Genomic DNA, 24080 nt, shown 5'->3' with positions numbered 1-24080 from the left:
GCGCGCCATGGCCCCGACCCTGCTCCAGAAGCTCTTCAACAAAAGGGGCGGCGGCGCGGCGTCCGCCCAGGCCCCGCCGCCCAAGGAGGAGCCGGCCTTCAGGTGAGCGCCAGCGGGCAGCGCGGAGGCCGCAGGGCGGGCTGCGGGGACCGGACCCCGCGCCGCCGCGTCCCCTCGCCCCAGCTCCTCCCGGGATGGAGCCCGGTCTCCCTGTCCCCTGTGCCCTGGTCCTCCTGGTCGGACCCCACGCCTCTCTGTCGCCCCTCTCCGGGTCTCACCATGTGGGACTCCAGCATCCTCCTCCCTCCCTCTTCCTCCTCGGGTCTTTCCAGGTGGGACTCTGCTCTGCACTTCTTTCGGGGTCCCAGAGCCGCGAACCGCCCTGTCCCCTCTCCGCTGCTCTCCCTGGGTGGGACCCCGGCGCCGACCTCCTTCCCTCCTTCCCGGGTCGCCCCGGGTGGGAGCCCCACGCCATCCTCTGCCCTCTTCCCCCGGGTGCCTCACAGACTCTCTCCATATGCTCCCGCGCCGGAGCATCTCCGGGGCCCCTGTGTACATTTCAGGGTCTCTGGAGAGAGAGTCACCTGCACCCCTCCCGAGAGCCTGTAAGCTGTCATTTTGCAGGCAGCTCCAACCTATCTAGTATGTGACAGTATTTTGAAGTTGGAAAGGGTGAAGCTACGATAAAAACAGCTTCTTTCTTGCAGTGTATGACAAGCTCGCCGGCGGGTGAATAAAAGTGTGTAATTTCTTCATCAGTTAGAGGGCTGATGCCGCATGATGAGTGGAAAGGGAGGGAAATGCTTTTATGGAACGTCTCAGGTTCTAATTTAACAAAGCTGCGGCAGATATTTAATAGTTCGTCTTCGGAACACATACCTTTGAATTAGCATGTAATAGGAAGCTTGCTCAATATCCACAGCTCTTAAGTGGCTGGTCTTGCATTTTGATGTAAGCGATTGACTTGCAATCCGGTCTTTAAAATGCCTCCACTACTATGCTTTTGAGTGGTAAGTTTCCAGAGCTGCTTTCCTGGGTCCTGTACTGTCTCCCAGCACTCTTATGTTGAGACAGTCATTTATTTGCCTTTTAAGTTTTCAACATTTGAAAGAACTGAACAGTCCATACCGATTCTGGCATTCTGGTAGGGCTTTTTGTCCAGAATGTCTGCAAAAGCAGTTTATGGTTAAAGAAGGCTAGAGTCAGTACAGTAAACATTTAAAAGTTAAAAGTAAAACTTTAAAAAATGATTTTTTTTTTAAGACAAGGTTCTCATTAGTCCAGGCTAGCCTTAAACCTTTGGCAATCCTCTTGCCTTTGCTCCCCAAAGGTGGGATCATAAACACTAGGCATCATGTTTGAAATCAATCTTGATTAAATTTAATCCTCTGTGTTGCATAAACATACGTTCAAAACACATACAAACCCCTATTATAGTTATATAAGATTTTCTTTTATCTTGTATTTTGAAACAGTCTTACGTAGCCCAGGCTGGCCTCCATCTCCTGATCCCCCTGTTACTGCCTCTCAGTTTAAGATTACAATAAGCATGTGCTGCCATGCCTGGCTCCAAGTGTGAGAGTGAAGCATTAAATAGAACAGCACTTGTGTGTGCGGTGTTTGGAAGGTAGGTTGTGAGGATTCCGTGTATCAGTTAGTATTCATTCCATGTCTCATATAGTCAGTGTCATTTGCATTAGGCAAACTGAACCTGATGGTTTGGGTAGGGAATTTTGTGCCTTTTGTCTGCCTACTAGGGATGCTGTATAACTTCCCAGAATGGTAGACTTGTTTTGGAGTCGGGACGTGTAATTTCTTCTTAGAATACCAGACTAGATGGAGATAGAAGGTCTAGAGTGCAGCACAGGTGTCTTCACGCTGGCAGACCTTCCCAAGGACTTTAACGCCTTTTTAATGATGGTGGAGATGGTAGGGTGCTTGTCATTGTCGTTTTTGTTTGTTTGCTTGTTTACTTGCTTTTGTTTGTTTTTCGAGACAGGGTGTCTCTGTGTAGCCCTGGCTGTCCTGGAACTCACTCTGTAGACTAGGCTGGCCTCAGACTCACAGAGATCTTGCCTGTCTCTGCGTCCTTGATCACAGGCGAGCACCACTGTGCCCGGCTGGTCTTTGTCATTGTTTGTCGAGTTCTTTGCCTATTTGTCCACTCCCTCCATGGGTAAGGTTAAATTTGGTGTATTTTGAGCAACAACAACAAAAATGTGTCTATATTTAGGGCTTGGCCATGTTAGGAAAATTGATTCCACTTTGTGAGTGTATTATTAATGCTGTGTTCTGACTTCTCATTGGCGTATGAGGAAGAAGAAAATCATGCCGTGTAATCTTTAGGATTTTTATTGCATTATGTATTCATCCCTGTGTATGTGTTTGCCTGTGGCTGAATGTACCCAAACAAGTTCAGTGCACGTGGAGGTCAGGGGACAACTTTCAGAACTCCGCTCTCCCCTACCATGTGGGCCCTGGGTCTAACTCAGGTGATCGGGCAACGAGTACTCAGCCACCTTGACAGACTCCATGGGGTATTTCTTGTCGTTTGTTCACCTCAGGTTATTTTTTGAACTAAGCTTTTTGAGGTAGATGTTGAAGAATCTTGAGTTGTCTCTCTCCCGTTTTTGAGGCAGGCTCTTACGTAACCCAGGCTGGCCTAGAAGTCTAGCTCCCTTTCAGTTAGTCCTCATGTGATCAGATGCTGGGGTCACAGGTTACAGATTCACTAACATGCTGGGCACTTGTATGACCTCTGTTCTTTTTCTGTTTTGTTTTGTTTTCGTTTGGTTTTTTGAGACAGGGTTTGTTTCTCTGTGTAAATTCAGCCTCTTTTAATTTCCTTCTATTTCCACCAAGTCCATAAAGGGGTGGAGGGGAGCCCTTTCTCCAGATGATAAACACAGTGTGTAAGTAAGACCCTTGGCTGTGACGAGGCTCTATGGGGATGACTGACAGATGATGATCTGGAAACAGTGTGAGGATGGAGCCACTCACTCTAGACAGCAAACTGCCTCTGGCACCCGAAGAGAAAACTACAGCATGGTGTGGTGAGGAGTGGAAATCCCCCCAGATAAGCATGGAGATTATGCTGGCCACTTGGGAGGCAGAGGCAGGTGGATCTCTGTGAGTTAGACACCAGCCTGGTTTACAAAGCGAGTTCCAGGACAGCTAAAGCTCCAGTCCCACACTGAATTCACAGTCTTATCCAAAGTAGTCAGGAACAGGATATAATTGTAATATTTCTGAAACTTAGACTCTGCTTAAAATCATAGTTCGCTCGTCTTCTAAAATGCTTTTCACTTTTAATTAATTGGTAAGTATCAATTTGAATAACCCTCAGGTATTCAAAAATGAATACAATAGAATTTCTGGACTTAAGGTCAACATGCCTACATAGGACTTTTAAAATATTTACTTATTTTTGTGTGTGTATATATGTATGTGTATGTATGTATGTATGTGTGTGTGTGTATGTATGTATATATTTATATGTATGTGTGTGTATGTATGTATGTGTGACTGAGTGTGTGCATCAGATCTATGCAGGGGCTCTCAGAAGTGTGAGATCCCCTGGAGCTGGTGTGAGTCATCATATGGATGCTAGGAGCCAAACTTGGGTCCTCTGCAAGAGTAGAAAGTGCTTTTAATCACTGAGCTATCTCTCTAGCTCCTACATAGAATTTTTTAATGGTCAAGGTGTATCCAGTGTCTTCTGCGTCAGCCTTATATTTAAAACATTATCTATGTTATCTTTTTCCCTCTTTTACTGAGGACCAAACCCAGGGTATCATGCCTGCTAGTTGAAACATTATTTTAAGATTGTTTTTGTTTTGAGACAAATTCTCAAGCAGCCAAGGCTCTTTCTGTCTCCACTTTCTGAATGTCACGGTTACCATTGTGAGCCACTACACATGGCTCCTGTACTTTGTTACCTAGTTTTATTTTTTGCTGGGCTTCAGACTGAATCTGGAGCCTTGCACATGGTAGGAGTTTTGAGACTTGATGCTTTTGGATTTTTGAGTCGGGGGTCTTGTGTAGCCCAGGCTGCTCTGGATCTTCCGATCCTCATGCTGCACTCTTGAAACTGTTTCAGTTGCAGACATGCATCCTCATGCTTGGTTCTTGTTTTGTGTTTTGAGACAAGGTTTCTGTGTGTGTATCCATGGCGTCCTGAAACTCCACTCTAGAACAGGCTAGCCTCAGATTCAAAGAGGTCCACCTGCCTCTGCCTCCTGAGTGCTGGGACAAAAGGTATGCACCACTACCGCCTGGCTTCTTGTTTTGTTTTTAAAGGTCTAGTAAATTATTGGACTAAATTATTGGACTTTCCATTGAAGAGTAGTGAAAATATGGGCTGCTAAATGTTTTCTTTGATTCTGGATGGGTTAGATGTAGTGAGCCCCACGTGGGAGGGGGATAGACGGGAGCTGCTTGGTAGTTAGCCAAATAAACGCCACCAGGAGGGAGCTTGCTTCTTTCCTCAGGTCCCAAATACCTAAGGCCAAATGGCCTAGTTAGTGGTAATCCTCATTTGTTCTGTTAGAACAGTTCAAATAATCTGTTACAGGGATAGGATAAATATAATTAAATCCACTTATTGCCAAAGAGCAGCTAATGCCAGTCTACAGCTTGGCTCTCCACCTGTACAAAGCCTGCGAGGACGCCCATGGCTATGTGCCCTAGAGTTCATGGTGTGAAGAACAAGATTATATACTAAGAGGAGCAAGTAGACATACTCTAGAAATGATGACAAATGTATACATAAACCTAATCCCATAGAGTTTATCTCAGTTCAGAATTAAGAGCTAACTCACTGTTTTTATGGTAGGCGTGATTTGGGCAAGACGGTGCCTTCCTTCATAATGCCAGCTCCCAGGGTGTGCTTATTCCTAATAGGATTGTTTTAGGGTAGGATAGAGAATATAGGCAAAAACATGTTTTTCCCCAGCAGCTCCTGTGTGTGTGTGTGTGTGTCTGTCGGTGAGGGGTAGGTGATGTGTGTGCATTTGTGTAGGCATGAATGTGCCACAGCATGCTTGTGGCCAGAGGTCAGCCTCAGGTACAGGTCCTGGCTTGAGACAGGGTCTCTTTTTGTTGTTTTTCTGCTGCACTTTCCACTAGTTGAAGTGCAGGCTTCCAGGGATTCTCTTGGTTCTGCTGCTGGGATTGCAGACTTTTGTGCTATGTCCTGGCTTTTATATGGGTTATAGGGATTCAAAGTCTTGTTCTTGCGTTTCCATGGCAAGCACTCTTACCTGCTGAAGCATTTCCCCACACATTCAGATCTATAATTCCCATATGATAAGACCATGTAGAGATGTCCTTTCCTGACAAGGTGTATCGACTGGCGTACTCTTGACGTAGCTCCTGGTTTTGCCATGTTGTCGGATACGGAGAGGTTGTTAGTGATGTTAGCAGAGGAGAAAGGGAAGCTGTGCTGTGTAATGCTCTCAGCAGACCAGTGCACAGTAGTGCATGCCTGTAATCCTAGCTTTTGGGAGCTGAGGCAGCAATATGAGGAATTAAAGGCTACCCTCAGCTTTGTAAGGAGGCTGAGGCCAACCTGGGCTACATGAGACTTTGTCACAACACAACAAAACAAACAAAAGTCTGTCTTGGAAGAAAAATATGGTGGTCGTCCCTGACGTAACACGGTGCCATGAAGCTGAACTGTGAGATTGTCCAGTGTTAAGTCATCTGTAAAACGATACGGTCCTATGTAAAAGATTTAACTTGTATGAGGCGGGAGTTATAAAGGGAGTTAGAAACTTTCAGAAAGAAGAAAATGCAATTCAAAAATGATTTTGTAGCAACTTATATTAAGTAATGAAATTCAGTATTATTCTACTGAAGTTTTACTAAAAGTTGAACTATTTTCAAAGTCCACTTTCTTCCTGTGTAGACTTGAGGCAACTGAAGTAAATGTTTTTTCATGTCTTTATTTTGTTGTTATTGTAGTTTTGTTTCCACTTTGTTGATTTTTTAGCCTTGATGCAGTTAGTGGTGGAACACAGACCCTGTGATTTCAGAGAAACATTAAAGACAAATCGCGAGCAGCATTTCACACCTGGACATGTGCGACTGCATGCTCAGAAACACTTTTAGGAGCACAGTGCTTTTTTCTGAGTTATTTGCAAGTGGTGTTTTTTTTTTTTTTTTTTTTTTTTTCCAATCAAAAGCGTTTGTTTAAGGGAACAGATGACATACATACTTTTGTAGAATTTAATCTAAAGCGAATTAGTTCTACTTTGCAGCCCTGAATTTGATAGCTATGTCAGAGACAATGAGTTCTGAAGCTGCAGCATATCGATGAAGAGATACTGTTCTGTTGTGCAATTCAGGGGTCTGGCATGTTATATAGTTCAATAGCTTGTAGTCATGTTTAAAATTTTCACTGGTATATGTTAATTATATGAAACAATGGCTTTTATTCTGCCATTTTCATAAAGCATGTATGTGATTTGCCTAAAACCATGAGTTTCTTTGTGATATTTCCATACATGTATGTAATGTGCTGTTATATTAGTCTGATATATGTTATGTATCATGTCAGTCCCCCATTCCTCATGGTCCCCTTCTCTTACTTCAAAGTTTTTTGTTATCAAGAAGGAAATTCTGGTGGCACTGGAGATTCTGCCTGGCGGGGAGAGTGTTTGCCTAGCAGGCAGGAAAGCCTGGCGCGGTGATGGGCATAATGCTGTGACCCAACCCTCTGGAGGTGGGCAGGAGGAGCTGGAGGTTAAGATAATTCTTGGCTACAGAGCAAGCTACAGGGCAGCCTGTATGCCAGAAGAAGGCATCAGATCCCCGTATAGACGGCTATGAACCACCATGTGGTTGCTGGGAATTGAACTCAGGACCTCTGGAAGAGCAGACTGTGCTCCCAACCACTGAGCCATCTCTCCAGCCCCGCTTGTTGTGAATTTTAATATATTAAATTAAACCCAAATTCAACACAAGTCTTAGGAGGGCCAATGGTGAGCCTGGAGAACGGCCTTTCTCTAGAAATGGAGCATAGTTTTATTGCCGAATGTAGGCTGTCAGTTTTCCTAGAGATGGCTTTCGAGAAGGGTGACAGAATCGTTTATGTTTTTTCGCTCTTGTTGTTGCTGTTGTTTGTGAGACAGGATCTGTGCAGGCAGTCTTGCACCTGTGTCTTCCTGCCTCCCAAGTGCAGGGCTTATAGGCCTGGCTGCTACACTGGGCTGGGCTAGCATACATGTTTATAAAGCAAAACTATGTAATTATGTGTTTGTTGTTGTTTCTCTAGTCAGGGCGTCGCTGTGTAACCTGGGCTGGACTGGAATTTGATGTGTTAACCAGACAGGCTTCACACTTGTACCGTATCCTCCCGCCACGTGCTGTACTGTGCACGGCTGCTGTAAATAAGTTACTGCTTGATGACGTGTGTGGGGCTGGAATTTGGATCTGTGCATGTGCAGAACTTACAACTCCAAGGAGAACATCGTTTTTGTTGTTTTGTTTTTTTATTGCTGTTGTTTTAGGTTGTGTTTCTCATGCTTTGCTTCTAAAGGTCAACTTAAAGAAGCCACTTTGTTTTTTTGGCAAAGGAACTTATTAAAAAAAAAAAATCAGGGCTGGAGAGATGGCTCAGAAGTTAGGGGTACTGTTTGCTCTTCCAGAGGTTCTGAGTTCAATTCCCAGCAACCACATGGTGGCTCCCAACCATGTATAATGAGATCTGGTGCCCTCCTCTGGCATGCAGGCACACATGCAGGCAGAACATTGCATACATAATAAATAAATACATCTTTAAAAATAAAATTCTTCTTGCCTCCTTGCTCTCTTTAGCTGCTTTGGCAGTCAACCTGAGCTACTGGTGGAGGAATAGGAGGGCGAATGGTAATATGCGTTACTTCTCTAGCTACTGCTTTTCTTGTGTGTGCAAGAAGGGACACATTTACAGTGATTACACAGGAGCTTTGCCTAATGTGAGTCTTTGGACTTGGGCTGTGAGGTCATGGTCTTGGCTATGAAAGTAAGTTGGTGAGTTCTTCTCTCCTGGGCTCTCTTTATCTCGGGTTTGTAAAAATGATTATTACATAAAAGAGGAAAAACAGGATGGACTTTTCCAGCTCACTGGGCATGTAATAGTGGTTTCCCTCCACCCCACCCCGTCTGTAAATGGAACATCCATGACTCACCATGGCCACACAGGCACTTTTGTAACCCTGCTCACACCGGGGGGAGGGGAGTTGGGGATGGAAGGAGCTGGGCTGGCATCCCACTGTGTTCAGACAGAATCTGCCCAGATGCCATTGTATGGGCTGGTGAGGAGGACAGTGTGCCTTCTCATACACCGTACTGCAGAGGTTTTGAACAGTGCTTTCTGTTTGTGCCAAGAGAATGCAGTGTACCAGTGTGAAAGAAGTGCAGCCAGTTAGAAAGTAAGGCTGTGCCCCCGTGCTGTGTGGCAGAGTGCTCCTCTGCCACATAAGATTTTAGTGTTAGGAGCCAGGAAGTGGCTTCGGTGGGTGACGGTGCCCAGCGTCAGGACCGAGGACCTGAGTCTAAGCCCTGAGACCCACATGTGAGAGACCCGACCATGCAGGGTGTTGTTTGCACACCACATGTGTTCCATGGCTTCCTGTCTACATACACGCACACACAAATATACTACAAAATGTTAAAATGGACAAAATCTGAAAAATATTTAGTATTAGCTTTAGTCTGAGTCCCTCAGGTTTTCCCCTAAGCTGTGTTCCTTTCATTTTGATTATATTTAGAATATTTTTACTGACTTGTGCCTGTGATTTTTTTTTTTTTTTTAAACTTGGGTGTGGTGGGGATTGAACCAGGGCCTGCTTTCTTTGCACTGAACTCCATCCCTAGGTTTTCAATTAAGAATTTTTAAAAGTTGCCCAGAGGGAGACTTAAAGTCTCTTTGTAGCCTAGGCTTCCAAGAAGATTTTCTTTAAAGCACTCCCCCCCCCCACACACACACGCACGCACACTCACGCGCTCGCCCACATATGTATTCATTTTATCTTCCTTGGAATGAGAAGTCAGAGGACAACTTGTGGGTGTTGGTTCTGTCCTTCCACCATGGGGTCCTGGGTCCTGGGGTGTCAGGTTGGTGGCAAGCACCTTCACCCCTGAGCCTTTTTACTGGCCCTCTGCCTTAAGCTCTTGATCCTCCTGTTCCAGCCCTCTTCTCTCCCCTCCACTCCTACCCCACCCCCACCCATTCACCCCGCTTGCTGTCTGGGATTATGGATATGCCATCACACTGTACCTGTGATTTGCTTAATTTGTAGATTAAGCTCTGAATTTGTACCTAGCATATGGCTGTAGAGCGGTATATATATATATATATATTGCTTTGAAAAATGATTTTCATCATCTTACCTAGAATTAAAAAAAATACCATTTTATTCTCTTTTCACTTACTTGTATGAGAGTTTTGCCTGCATCTGTGCATGTGTACGGTGTGCATACCTGGGGCCCACAGAGGCCCGAAGAGCGTGTCCAGTCCTTAGCAACTGGACTTACAGAACATCGTGAGCCGTCATGCCGGTTGGCTGAACTGAATGTAGGTCCTCTGCAAGAACAGCAAGTGCTCTTCACCACTGAGCCATCTCTCCAGCTCTGGCATTTTAAAGATCATAAATAAGAGCACATCTATATTTCATAGATCTTTAAATTAATAGTCATTGCTGCTTTTTATCTACTGATCCCTAATGGAAAATGAAACCCAGGTACTAGGTATGATAGTGGCTGCAGGCGCTGAGGCTATAGAAACTCATCCTCCCAAGCCCAGGGGAAGCCCGCACACCTGGGAGCTGGGTCTGATTTTCCGTAAACTTAGTTGCGTGTTGTTATGGCAACTATTACTTTTTGACAAGTTAGAGACAGGTTAGATGTCAACCTGCACATTCCTCAAGAGATGAAACGGTGTTGATACAGGATGTGTGAAGAAAACACAACAAAGTCACGTTAGCCTTTAACACCTGGGATGCAGCTCCCTCCCTTATGTGCCCAGACAGTTGGAAGTTCTCTTTTTCTATTGTGCAATCAACTCTTAGGGACTATAGGGCAAAAAAAAGGAGGCATGTTTATTTTCATTTAGTTCTGAATTAACTGTATATGCTCATTATTTTATACCAGTGCGTAGTAACAAGAAGCTCTTTTAAATTTGCTATAACATCTTTCTAATGTAAGCTTTATTAGAAAGTAATTGCACGGAACAGGAGAATGGACTTGTGTGGGTAGGGCTGAAGCAGGAGACTTCTGCATCCCAGCCCTGCCTCTCTGTGCAGCACTTCATACCATATACAGCAGGAAGTTGTCAGAAAGTAAACGCTTGGTCATGGAGTGAACAAATGTGCCGACGGGTTCTGAAAACAGATGCTCCTCAAAAACTCAGTCCCGTTCTAGAACTGGACCTTGTTTTGGTTAGTGCAAAGGATGGAACCCAACACCTACCAGAATCTTAGCTGGGTGTGGTGGTGCACGCCTGTAATTCCAGCCCCCAGGGAGGCAGAGGCAGGCAGATCTCTGTGAGTTTAAGGATAGCCTGGTCTACAAAGTGAGTGCAGGACAGCCAAGGCTACACAGAGAAACCCTGTCTCTGGAAAAAAAAAAAAAAAAAGTTAACTTGGGTGGAGGTTGCCTTTCTTAGTTTTACTGAGATGTATTATAACATTAGTAAAGAAATCTCTAACTGGCAGGATCGCCTAGCAGATAAAGGCACTTGTCACCAAGCCTGATCTGAGTCTGTCCTTGGAACCATACTGTGGAAGGAGAAGACCAACTCTCAAAAGTTGTCCTCTGACCTACACATTCATGTGCGCACACACACACCCATAAACGCAAACAGGAACGCACCAGTATACACAAATAAAAACTTTAAATTATTTAAAAAAAAAGAGAAATTTGTGTTAGTACTCATCACCTGCACTTTGCCATTACATAGCAAGTTCAAGGCCAACCTGGTCTCCCTAAGGAGCCAAAAAAAAAAAAAAAAAAAAAAAAAAAAAAAAAAAAATAAAAAGGGAAAGCAAGAAAGAAAGAAAAAGAAAAGAAAAGCAGTCCTGTTATAGGCAAAGAATTTTTTTTTTCTTTTTTTCTCCCAATTAATACTAGTAATTTGTTTTTCTGGCTACAGAAATGATAGAGTAAGTGTTCAAAAAGATGGATTGATAACCCCTACCCCAAAACCCAAACCAAAGATTTTGTTTGAATAACATATGAGACCCAGTTAGAAAATCCCAGCTGTGTCACAGACAACCTACTGAAAGTGTATTTAACATAAATAGTATGTATGAACAGAACCTCTGGCATTCCTACATGTCGATAACAACAACAAAAATATAGTATATACACACGAGTTATTTGAATTAATTCGCGCTAAGATAAGTTAGGTCTCCTGAGACAGTAAGTTCACCGCTGTGGAGTCAGTGCTGGTGCTGGAGCCTGCAAGCAAGCCTTTTAGCTGTATGTGGAATGGAATAAGGGCCTCAGAGAAAGACAGAACCCTCAGTACTTTCCATGTAGGATTTCCCAATTGAAAAATTAGTCTGCAAATGGGTTAACAGGAAGAGTACAGTTCAGGCTAACGTCATTAATGGTGGCCCATGGTGAGCCTGGAAATGAACTGTGAGTAAACATTTTCCCTAAGTATATCAGGCAATGGCTGTTTGCTTTAGAGGGGTACATTGAATAAGCTAGTTGCTAGGGCAGAAAGAGATGGCAGGAACTAGTGGCACCAGCGAGCAAAGCTGGACTTCTGGGAGCCAGGTTGTTCTAAGTGTTCAGGATTTTGTTGAGCACCTGTAAACAGTGGTCTCTGGCTCTTACTACAGAATGCTGTGTGTGTTCCGTAGCATGAGTGTGGAGGTCAGAGGACAACTTTGTGGAGTTGTTTCCCTCCTTCCACCTGTATATGGGGAATTGAATTTAAGGTACCAGGCCCAAGGTTATTCATTTTTAAATGCACCCAATAAAAATCAAACAAACTTTATTAAACAGGTTGACATGCAAGTCTCCCTTCATATTTATAATTTCTTTCCTCAGAGGCTACTAGTGTATTGTGTCCTTCCAGGAGTATTCTATGCAAACACAAGAAAACCATTCTTATTGTGTTGCATACAGTGACAGTTGCTGTGGGCTACTTTTCTGTCCTCTCTTGTGTTTGTGGATGTGTACGACCATATGTGTGTCCATGCTTACACATGGACAGAGGAGGATATCCAGTGCTCTGCTGTATTGATTTCCTTATTCCCTTGAGCCAGGATCTCTCATTGAACCCGGAACTTGCCATTTTGGCTGGACTGACAGCCAGCAAGCCCCAGCTTCCTCCGGTGTCTCCAACCCCACAACACTGGGGTCAAAGATATGGACAGCCATACCTGGCTCTTTTTTTTTTTTAATTAAATTTTTATTTTTTTACCTTAATTACATTTTATTTGCTTTGTATCCCAGCTGTAGCCCTTTCCATCATTCCCTCCCAATCCCATCCTCTCTCCCCATCTCCTCCCTGTCTCTCTCCAAGTCCACGGATAGGGGAGGTCCTCCTCCCCTTCCATCTAACCCTAGCTTATCAGGTAGCATCAGGATTGGCTGCATTGCCCTCCTCTGTGGCGTGGCAAGGCTGCTCCTCCCTCAGGAGGTGTGAGCAAAGACATGCCTGGCTCTTTAATATGTGTTCTGGGTGTGAAATTCAGGTCCTGATGCCAAGGAGCAAGTTCCTTAACCCACCGAACCACTGGTCCAGCTCACTAATAAGTATCTTGATTTCCTTTGAGTAAATGCTGTGTACCCTTAACTTAGTCCTTCTCAGGGCTGCTGGACATTGAAGTCAGCCGGCAAGCCCAGATTACTCTCCCAGAGACCCCGACTTCATGTCTGGACTGGGGCTTTCAATGTCTGGGAAACCCTCTCCAAATAATTTTAGTGCACAGCCAACCATTTTAACCATTGAAGGTTTATTTCGGTCAAGTGAAATTTCAGGACAGTTTTTGCCAACGTAAGAGTTTCCACCTGTTGATTCTCTTACCAGTGGCACATACTAGGAGCTGGTAAGTGGAGGTGATTTAAGTCACAGTAAAGAAACTGGGTGGGATGGTGGTGAATTTGGACACTTACACACTCAGTGGTTGTTGATCACGTGTTATTTACATAATTATAACACTTTTTTCACTTTGGTAGTGCCATCCAGGCATAAAAAATGGACATTTTAAAAACATTTACTTTCCTTTTGTGTAGATAGATAGATAGATAGATAGATAGATAGATAGATAGATAGATAGATAGACAGACAGACACATATGTTTGTGTCTGTGTGTGTACATGTGTATGCGGTGTGTAGCTCCTGGCTTCCACATGGGTACTGGGGATCACGACTCAGGTCCTCATGCTTCATTGACTTAGCCATCTCTCCAGATCCCACATTGTTCTTTGACCTGAAATATTCAAAAGGAAAAGCTCTTGTACATGAAGATTAAAAAAGCACATGTATAAACAGACAATCTTGGCATTATCGTCATGCTGACTAATGACCGACGCTCACCAGTTGTTTAGTAGGAAGGTAGGAAAACTGTAGTGTCAGCTTCACAGGATACCAGGTAATGTGCAAATGGTTATGTATATAGTGATATAAACTGTTTACTGTAAATTAAAAATACCAAAACCATTTGGTATCTAAGATGAGCATATCGGTAAACATGCAAGTAGAAGACCAAGAACTAGAAAGAAAAAAGAAAAAAGTTTTTAAAAAAGGGTTGTGATGGGGTGCTGATTGTAGACAGACAGCTTAAAACAGTGAGGAATTCCCACCCCCACCCCCGCCTTCTTGAGGAGCAGCCTTGCTAGGCCGCGGGTGTGTGTGTGTGTGTGTGTGTGTGTGTAGATTGCTGCCAGTCCTGATGAGACCTGATAGGCTAAGGTCCATTGGAAGGGGACTTGGAGGGGGTGGGGAGAAGAGGGAGGGAGAGTAGGATTGGGAGGGAATGAGGGAGGAGACTGCGACTGGGATGCAAGGTGAGTAAACTGCAATTAATATAAAAAATAAAAATTTAATTAAAAAAAATAGTGAGGAGGGAGCCGTTCTCTCTGAGCCTTCTCCCCCGGTATGCTAATGTTCCTACTGCATGGCTGGTCTGGAGAGTGTGTAAAGGGAAGTGTCTAACCTGTGCTCACTCAGGCTGACACTGTTAGCGTGCACGCTGGTGGTGCAGACTCGCATCCATGATTTGTTCATCACTGTTTCTTCCTGTGTACCCTCAAGGGCAGTTTGCATTGGACTTCAATCTTACCACTGCTTGCTTGGCTCCTGCCCCACACTCCCTGAGTCCTAGGATTTCAGGCAGGCATGGGGCCAAGCTTTATGCCATATTTTAACTGTACTCCTTTGCATTTATTTATTCATGGGCAGGGCCTGCATATGCATTGGTGCATGCATGCCATAGTGCAAGTATGGAGGACAAAGGGCCAGCTTTTGGGAGTCCTTCCATGTGTGACTTCTGGGGATCAAACTCAAATGATCAGGCTCAGTGCCTTTACTCGCTGGGACACTTCCGTGGACCCCCGTTATTCTTTACTCCCTTCTAGTGGTAAGTTCTACATCTGGGACCCTTGACGTTAATACTGTATTTAATACATATTAGCCATGTGGGGTGCAGTGAGCTTGGCTTGGCCTTCTTGTATGCTGTCGTGGCATTTTGTGGGCCTTTCCTGAGGGGCTGTGAGTAAATAGCTGTTTACTCCTGAGAAGGCGCCAAGGACAGACCGAAGAAATGATTCCACCCACGTCCGACTTGGCCAACCCCTGAGCTTACAGGCGTTACTTACAGAAGCATGAATGACTCAGGGCAGCTGCGCCACCGGAAAGCCCATGAGCCTCAGAGTGAGGGTGCCTGAAACCTGTGGCCCCAACTCACAGGCTGCTCCACAGGAGTCCTCTCCCCAGCACTGACTGTTCCTACGACCTCAGGCCTTGTGAGTCTTCCAGGATTTCTGGACTTTAGAGCCTGGTAAGGTTCGAGGTATTCCTAAGTGGTAAGCTTCCCTGGTCTCCAGGAGGAAGTGTGTAGACTCACAGGAAGGAGCTGCAGAACATGGACCAGAGGGTCCATGCCAAATTGTATCAAGGTTACCACTCATCAAAACTGTTGTTCCACTCAGCAGATTGCAGTAGGCAGTTTCATTGTGGGTGAAGTACTGTCATGATGTGTCGTTCTCTTCTGATTTGGGTGTGGGAGCGGATTGAACCCAGGGCCTTGCTCGAATTTTACCGCCAGCCTTTGATTATTCTAGAAGCCTTTATGTGAAAGGTACTCAGTCTCTAGCTCACCATTTTTTTTTTCCTTTTTAGATTTTTTCCCCCTTGTTTTACATGTATTAGTGTTTGCCTGGATGTTTGTCTGGGCATACAGTGCCCATTGAGGGCAGAAGAGGGCACTGGATTCCCTGGGACTGAAGTCACAGGTGGTGGTCAGCTGCCATGTGGGTGCTGGGAACCGAACTCGGATCCTCTGGGAGAGCGTTTAGAGTTCTTAACCACTGAACCACCTCTCCAGCCCCCTCACTGTTTGCCTTCAGAGCTTTATCCCAGAAATATCAGTAGTGAGGACCATACAATTATCCATGAACAAAAAAAACTTTGTCTTATGCCCATTTAAAAAAATAGCCAGAGCAGGACACAGGGCTATACACTTGTAATCTCAGCATTTGGGAGGCTGAGGCAGAAAGGAATGAAAGTTCAAGGTTAGCCTAGGCCATTTAATGAGTTCTAGGACAGCCTAGCTTCAGTGAATCCCTAAAATAAACAAAACAGTGTTGGACATGGGGCCTTGGGATCTGGACATTTGGGAAAGTAGATTTGCACACATCCACACGTCTCCCCTGCCCCCAGGAATGGGAGGAGGCTATTCGCTCACCTCCTTTGGCTCTGAGTGGCATAACTCCTTGTGGCTGGGCTTCTTCTGGCCCCGTGTGGTTTGAAAGCTTGGTCCAGTTTAAGGCTGAGCTTTGCATCAGAGTTTAGCATTGTTTAAGGCTGTTGCACTCCCATTGCTGTCTGTTTGGAACAGATGGAAGGATGTGAAGTGAGGAAGAGGGAATTATATGCATGAGAGATAATAAAACCAAGTAGCGATATTTAAAGTAGCAGCAGGGTTTTGAGCCCGAGGAACCTCGGAGAATGGTAAATAATTAATAGAAGTAAGAACTTAGGAGAAATGATTTTAAAGATGGAATAAGTAAATTTGGTTTCATGTGACTTGTATTGAGGTGAAGATGCATACTCCCAAGTAATAATGAATGAAGTTAAAGTGTCAGAGAAATATTAGCTAGTATTTGCTGGAGTACCAGAATTCATCTTTAAATCTTTGAAACCTTTCTTTTTCTGACTTCCCCTCCCCCTAGTTACTTTGTTAAAATTGTTTTTCTAAACTCGGGTCAAGTGCCACCTGTAGTTGTCTTTGCTGATTGCTTCAAACGGGATGCTGGTCCCTCTCAACTTGTGAACGTAGTATTTTATTTATTTTTATGTGGCAGTTAATAAGTCTAAAAGTCTAAGCCTTTTTTTCTTTCCCCCCAAACAGGGATTTTTGTGTAGCCTTGGCTGTCCTGGATATGCTTTGTAGTCCAGGCGGGCCTCAGGGATCCACCTGCCTCTGCTGCCCCAAGTGCTGGGATTACAGGTGTGCGCCAGTGCGTGGCTATCAAACTTTTTTTCTTTTCTTTTCTTTTCTTTTTTTTTTTTTTGAGACATTTGTATATATGTATATAATCTGATGTTGAGACATTTGTGAGGGTGTGGGGAAGACTACATAAGAAAGTGAAAGTGGGGGCTGCTGTGAGTGAGAGGTACAACAGGGAAAGGGGAAGGAAGAGTAGGGAATTTTCCAAATGCAATTTTATGCACATTATGGAATCCTGTTACTTTGTAAGCAAATTTTAAAAACAAAAATATCTTTAAAGGTTGTAAAGTTAAAGTCAGTACAAGTACTTTGGAAAGCAAAATTTACAGAAGTGTCTTTTTCAAACTGTTCAGCTCAGTTGCACTTATTGTCCGGTTCTTCTGGCTTTTTGGGGGGGTATTTTTTTGTAGTTCTTTATGTATTCTCGATTTTAACCCCCCCATGTAAAGTATAGCTGATAAAGATTTTCTGCTATTCTGTAGGATGTTCATTGCATTGATAGCTTCCCTTGTCTGCTGAAGCCTTTTAATTTAGTGTAATTCTGTTGGTCAATTTGGGGGACTCTTTCCTGTGATCCTGAGGTCCCATTCACAAATTTCTAGCCTCTACCTATATCCTCAAATGTTTTCTCTTACCAGTTTTGTGTTTCTGGTTTCTGTGTGGTCCTTTGGTTCAGTGGTTAAGAATGATGGTGCTCTTCCAGACGACCTGGGTTTGATTCTTGGCACTACCTGATGGCTCAAAGCTATCTGTAAACTCCAGGTTTTGGGATCTAATGCCCTCTTCTGGTCTCAGAGCGCACTGCATGCATATTATAGTGCACAGATATCCAGCAAATAAACACTCATAGAAATACAAATAAAGAAGTTTTTTTTTTAATTTTTAATTAAAGAATCCAAAATTGATACATTGATCTAGTTTGACTCCATGTTTGACAGAACAGCATCTGTATTTGTCAGGTGGGACAGGAACTGGGTGGCTGTGGTGGTAGCTGGATCTCTCCTGGATAGTTTGTAGTCTTGTGGGTATGGAAAATGTTCCCTCTACCTATTCCCTAACCCCCATTCTGTACTTGTTGAAGACTGTTACTTTGTTTTATGACAGGATCTTTGGTAGCTCTGCCTGGCCTTGAACTCACTAGGTAACTTAGATTGGTGTTCAACTCCTGGTCCTCTTGCTTCCCCATCTCAGATTCTAGATTTTAGGCCATTGCCATCACCTGCATGCCATTAATGCATGCACTTTTGTGTTGTTTTCATTCGACATTTGCTTTTTTCTGGCATTGATGGGCTCAGACACTTCGGTGACTCTCAGAGTCAAACCCAGCCTCCTTCACATGGCTGGCTGTCTCACTTCTCTCCCTCTCCTCCTGTCACAGCGAGCTTATCTCAGCCCTTCACACTGTGTTGACTTTTCTCTTTCTGAAAGGTCTTTGCTTGGGACTTGCCTTCTCCCTACCTTCTATTTTTGTAATGTTCTATGTAGCCTAGGTTGGTCTTGGACTAATGTCCTTCCAGCCTCAGCCTCCAGGGCACCTTGATTACGAGAATACTCCACCAGGCCTACTAACTCTCATTGCTGATCATACCTTTACGAACTGGGGTGGTTAGGAGTCAGGATCTGTCTCTGAACCTGGAAATCTCACCGACAGCAGGCTCCATCCCCTGCTCCCAACAGGTGTAGGTTACAGATGCATGCCACTGTGCCAGGGATCCAAATTCAGGCCCTCAAGCTCAAACAAGAGGCATTTTGCCAGCCGCACACCCCCCCCCCCCAAAGGCCCTTTGATCTTTGCTTGGGGCTTTTGGTGGGTAATTTTAGTAGATGATGGAGAAGATCATTTGTCTTCTAGTTCCACCCAAGTGTCTTCAGAGAAGCTCCTGGAGTTGTAACATATGATTGTGTGGTACATTTTATCCTTCTCTGGAAGAAGTGGCCACTTACTTATGGGCAGGCTCTTGAAGAGTTTCTGCATTTTTTTTTAACTCCAAAGCCGAGTACTTGACCATGTGTGGTGCCACATGCATGTAATCCCCAGTGTAAGAGGCAGATGCAGAAGGATGGCTGCAAGTCTGAGGCCAGCCTGGTCTACATAGTGATGTCTGGGCTAACCAGGGCCAAGGAACAAGCCCTTGGCTGAAAAAACTAAAAACAAAACAAAACAAAGAAACAACACAAGGAAAACAGGCTGGAGAGATAGCTCGGCTATTAAGAGCAGTGGCTGCTCATGCACAAGACTTGGGTTTAGTTCTGGCACCCACATGGTAGTGCACAACCATCTGTAATTCCATTTCCTGAGAATCTGACGTCCTCACTGGCCTCTGAAGGCACCAGGTGTGCACACAGTGCGCATTCATATATGTAGGCAAAACCCTCACAAAATTAAATAAATAAATAAATAAACAAATAAATCAATCTTCTTTAAAATCCAGAAACCAAAAGAAATTATTTAACACATTTAAATTATATAATTTCTTTATTTTGGTATACATCCTGTGTGTGTGGTATACACATGCTGTGGTGCTCATGGAGGTCAGAGGACAATGCTTTTTTCTTTTCTCTTCTTTCTTTTAGTTTTTTTGAGACAGAGTTTCTCTGTGTAGCCTTGGCTGTTCTGGACTTGCTTTGTAGACTGGGCTAGCCTCAAATTCACAGTGATCTGCCTGCCTCTGCCTCCCTGATCGCAGGCATGTGCCACCGCACCCTGCCCAGAGGACAGCTCTGATAGTTGGTTTGAGCTCACCTGCAATGATAGGAGTTCCCAGGCTCAAACCTCAGGTTTGGCCAAAGCTGGCTTTGTCAGATAGGCCATCCCACTAACCTCCCACCCCAACCCATGGTAGTTTTTGTTTTTTTAAGAAGTTGCCACATTAGGTACCTTTGTGCCACTGTGGCCACTTTCTTTCTAAAAACAATTTAAGGTAGGGAAGGTTTGTTTTGAGTGGGTCAGGCCATAGTTATTTGGCCACAGGTGCTTCGTGAAGCATGGCGGCGAGGGGAGCCTGAGGAGTAGCTTCTCCATGGTGGGCAGGAAGCAGGGAGAGAGCAATCACAGCTTTCCTTGAGCAAACATGGCTTCCCTGGCAACAGCCTGCACTCAGGAGAACAGTAAGCTGATAGTGATTACGGTCTGCCTCTAATCTGCCCTCTGTCTGGACCAAACTCTCAGGATTTCCTGGCATTCAGTTTTCATTAGTAATCATGTGTGCTGTGGCCACAGTGTGGTGGGCCAAGCCGCTTGGCCTCTTCACCTTAGATACTCATCTTTAGTCAGGAGTGAAAACAATGCGACAGGAAAAGCTTCCGCCACAGGTGAATGAGTGGCTTTTGGCTGGAAGTGGGAAAGTATTTATCAGCTTCAGGGATGGTGGAGAACAGCTTAGTCCTGGCTGGGGGAGGTGTTCAAGGTGAAGTGGGGGTACGGCCCGGCAGAGGACTCTATTAAGAGTCTGCTGTGGACCTGCTATTGTCACTCTGAAGCTGTTAGAGGTACCCTGGAAGAACGAGAACAGCCATCAAATGCTGAAGAGTCAAGCAGCTTTTCCAGGCACAGCAGTGTGATGGCTGTTCTTGGTTGTCAGCCTCAGTCAACGAATCGCCTCCATCAGATTAGCCCATAGGCATGTCTGTGGGATATTTCCTTGGTTGATAATTGATGTATGTGGTTCCACAGACCATTGTGCGTGGTGCCATTCCTAGGCCAGTGGGTCTGTGCATGTGTAGGCCGTATAACAAAAGGTCACTGAACAAGATATAGAGAGCAAACCAGTAAGGAACATTCCTCTTTGGTCTTTGCCTAGATGTCCCTCAGTGAGGTACTGGAACAAGTAAGCCAAATTGCCTTTTCTTCCCCCAAGTTGGTTTTGTTCAGTGTTCTATCTATCACAGCAACAGCCGTGAAAAGCAGAAACTGACTGAAAACTGAATATGACAGTCGACTACCCTACCCTCCTCGTCCAAATCCACGTTCTGTATGTGTGTGCACAGCAGCTCTTACTTCCTGAGGAGCGTTTCCTCAGCATGAGGATAATGGCTTCTGTGGTAATAGCCAGGAACTATCACTACCTTTTATTATGCTTCTGATATGCACTTTGATCTAGAAGGTGAAGCATAGAAATAGACTTGCCTTTGCTGGGAAAAACAACTTATTTTCAAACTCAGTTTCTCCTCCTCTGTTCTCATAACATAGACATTTTTGACCTATGGGGGGTTCCTTACCACAAATGAAGCAGGTAGGCAATTCGTTCTGCAGCGGTGGTGTTTAGGTCCAGTTCAGTTTTGACTCTGGCTGCCCAGATACCCATGGGAGGTAGCACCCACAGGCTGAGGGTGGGAGACTCCTCCCTGCAGATGCCAGTCCATGTGGCTTCTTTCACCTATGGTTCCGGCCCTCCAGCTGTACACTGGGAGTCCCACAAGCCTCTCTGCAGGTCTCATTAATGGGCTTGAGTCATTCACAATCCTCAAGGAAGCAGGTGGAAGCCATGGCATCCTTTTGGAACGTGCTATCCTCTGAAAAACTCCATGTGTTCATGTTTCTGGAAGCTCTTTCAGACTCGTTCTTTGAGGCTGTTGTGGAAATTTTACTGCATGGACATGAAGGAAACTTGGGCACAGTGCTGAAGTGTGATTGGAAAGGTTTGATCTAAGGCTAATAGATGGGTAGGACCCTAAGCAAGGCCTGTCTGTTCAGATACTCTAGCCTTCCTTCTGAGTGTGGGGCAAGAAAGGCCCATCAGCAATGAGGGTTTCCTCTCCTTGCAGACAAGGTAAGAAAAGGACAGGGAAGATGGCTTTTGGGAAGAGATATTCCAGTGCCTAGGGCCTGTTGCTCTCATTTCTACAGTCATTTTTCATTCAGCCGCGGACTGACAAGTTGTATTCCAGGGCTGGAAGTCGGGGTGTGCCGCCCTGCACTTTTTATTCCCCATTACTCTGTCAAGGAGTGTAATGGGAGCGGACTGGCACACCACAGTGACGGTACAGGTTTTAGAGAAGCACTCAGCATAGGATTGCCAAGCAGTTTGGTTCTCTTTGTTCAGTAGAGTCCTTGATTTAAAATTTTTCCTTAACTTCTTACTTTGCTTTTGAGACAAGAGCCTCATATAGCCCAAGCTGTCCTTGAATTTACTTTGAAGTCAAGAATGGCCTGGAATTCCTCATCGTCCTGCGTCTCTGAATGCTGAGATGGTAGGCATGCGCCAGCTCTCTATGTATGATTTTCCATACCTAAATCATGATTAGAATTTGCACTTTTCTGGAAGCCTAGTCCTAGAGAATGACGGTTGAGGGTGTGGAGAGGAAGGTGGAGGAGAAGGTAAATAAGGTGAGGAATGGCGCTTTCTCCTAAGCGCCGACAGTGTTGCTTCTAGTTCCCTCTATAACCTTTTTGTTTTTAGTCTCCACAAACGTTCCAAATGTTACTTAAGTTTTATGTTGTGTGTGTATGTAAGTCTCAGGATAACTTGTGGAAATTGGTTCTCTACTTCTACCATGTGGGTCCAGGGGATGGAACTCAGTGTATCAGCCAGGTGTGTTCCTCTCTCTCTCTCTCAACAGTTTGTATGTTAGTGTATTTGGAATGCAGAGACTACTTAGAATCAACCACTGTTGAAATACTGGGATTTTTTCTCTGTTGTTTTTTTCTCCATAAACTCATGGATTGTAAGGCCTCCTTGGGCAGACTGTCAGTGTGGATTGTCAGCAGTTTATCCTCCTCATTCTCTACAGTTCATCCCATACACAGAAGATGTGAAACTAGGTAAAAGGTGGTGGAATCGGGGGCACTGACAGAGCACTGCCCTTTTAGAGAAGAGAGACCGTGAGGCCCAGAGATAGGATTTATCTGGTGTTTTTTTTTTTTTTTTTTTTTCACCTAGAAACTTTCCTCCCGGAGAGGAGGCAGGGCTAAGTGTGGATATAGTTCTTGCTAAGCAGTGTTTTTGAATGCCGTCTGCATTCCAGGGGCTGTGCTAGACTCTAACAGGAGGCTGTGAAGTGAGACGTGATGTGCTTTCCGGGAGCTACAGTTAACACAGGAACAGAAAGTCTCCACTCCTAGGTCCTGACCGTGTAATCCTTGTCGGCTCACCTGTTCACCTCAAGTCAGCGCTGCGTGCCGTGTGTGGGCAGATCCCATCCCTGCACAGGCTGGGACGATATTCACTTTACAGGGTTGTCATCTCGTGGCTCAGGTTTTCAGTTCCCGTGTCGTGTGATTTTCATTCTTACGGCATTTGAGTCTGGTGAATGGGAAGACGGTCCAGCAAATAGAGGTAACGAATCCTCTCAGTTCTGTTTGCGTAGGGGTTGGGGAAACAGGCAGCTTCCTCCCAACAGTCACTGATAACTTTGGACCCTGCATTTCAGCCACCAAAAACTTTGCCGCTCGCCAAGGATTGGACCTCATGTTTTCTTTTCCTTCTGGTCTCAGTGCTGGAATCTGGAAGTGGAACAGAGGCAAAATCACTCACCATCATTGTACGAGGGTCCGACTAGTGCTGCCTGGCTCAGTACAGTGGCCACATGCGGTTGGTTGGTGGTACTTAAAAAGTGTCTAGTCTGAATGGAGATGGCCTGTAAACCATTCAGGTATGGTGACATGCTGTAATCCCTGGACTCCAGAGGCTGACGTGGGAGGATTGCTGAGGCTTATCTGGTCTAAAAACTACAGACGTAGTCCATGTTCTTAGAAGTTCCTAACCTAGCTCAGGAATTCAAAAGGGACATCCTAGCACCCTGCCATGTGGTGAGATGAAAGAGATTCATACTTCATAATGCCATCCAGAGCACGAATGCTGATGGAAAGGGAGAGATCCAAGACTTGCTGGCAGCGGACACCACATTCACACTCCTTTATGGAAGTTGTGCACTGTCAAATATTCTTGCCTAAATAATGACCCCGGGCAAGAAAAGACTTTAACTATCTTCAGAGGTACACCATCTTCTAAGATAGTTGAGGCCTGGTCATAGCGAGGCAGTTCTGAACTCTAAGAATCAAATCTTTCCAGGTCCATTCGTCCTGTGGAGGATGTTGGAGAATCTTTCAGAATAAGACTTTGGCTTGTTTGTGTGTGAGCTTACAAAGTGAGGCTGGGAAAGTTACATGGAAGGTGTTTTAGAAAGAGAGATTGGCGTGCTTGCATGTGGTGTGGTGGGGTAGAGGAGGTTGAAAGGGGCCTTTGCCAGTGGAAGAGACAATTAACTTGTAAGCTAATTATTTCATAGTTATTATTTTCTAACTTGTATTGATTTGTTCTGAAGTTTACTGTTCTCTGTAGACATGGCTGAGTCTATTTTAGATTCTGTAACTTCTCAGAGGCTCCCGAGAACTGGCTGCATTTTGAGAGGTTGGAATTGAAGTGAGGAGGTGACTGATTTTAGTAAATTCATTTGCCAGATATTGTGGCT

At 44.8% G+C, this 24080-nt stretch overlaps 1 protein-coding gene across 1 annotated transcript in view; it reads left to right on the top strand.

The window, feature by feature from the left end:
• The first annotated feature begins 6 nt into the window (after nt 1-6).
• The window catches only part of Fnip2 (folliculin interacting protein 2), a 105536-nt gene continuing 81462 nt past the window's right edge, over nt 7-24080 (top strand). The window contains exon 1 of the mRNA XM_055596626.1: nt 7-102. Coding sequence (XP_055452601.1) covers nt 8-102 — 95 coding nt within the window. The 5' untranslated portion in view covers nt 7. The remainder of the gene's footprint in view (nt 103-24080) is intronic.

The sequence above is a fragment of the Psammomys obesus genome, unplaced genomic scaffold, assembly GCF_907164565.1.
Source record: "Psammomys obesus unplaced genomic scaffold, mPsaObe1.curated_primary_1811, whole genome shotgun sequence".
NCBI lineage: Eukaryota > Metazoa > Chordata > Mammalia > Rodentia > Muridae > Psammomys > Psammomys obesus.
Note: the sequence above shows the minus strand (reverse complement) of the source record. Positions and strands in the feature narration are given on the sequence as shown.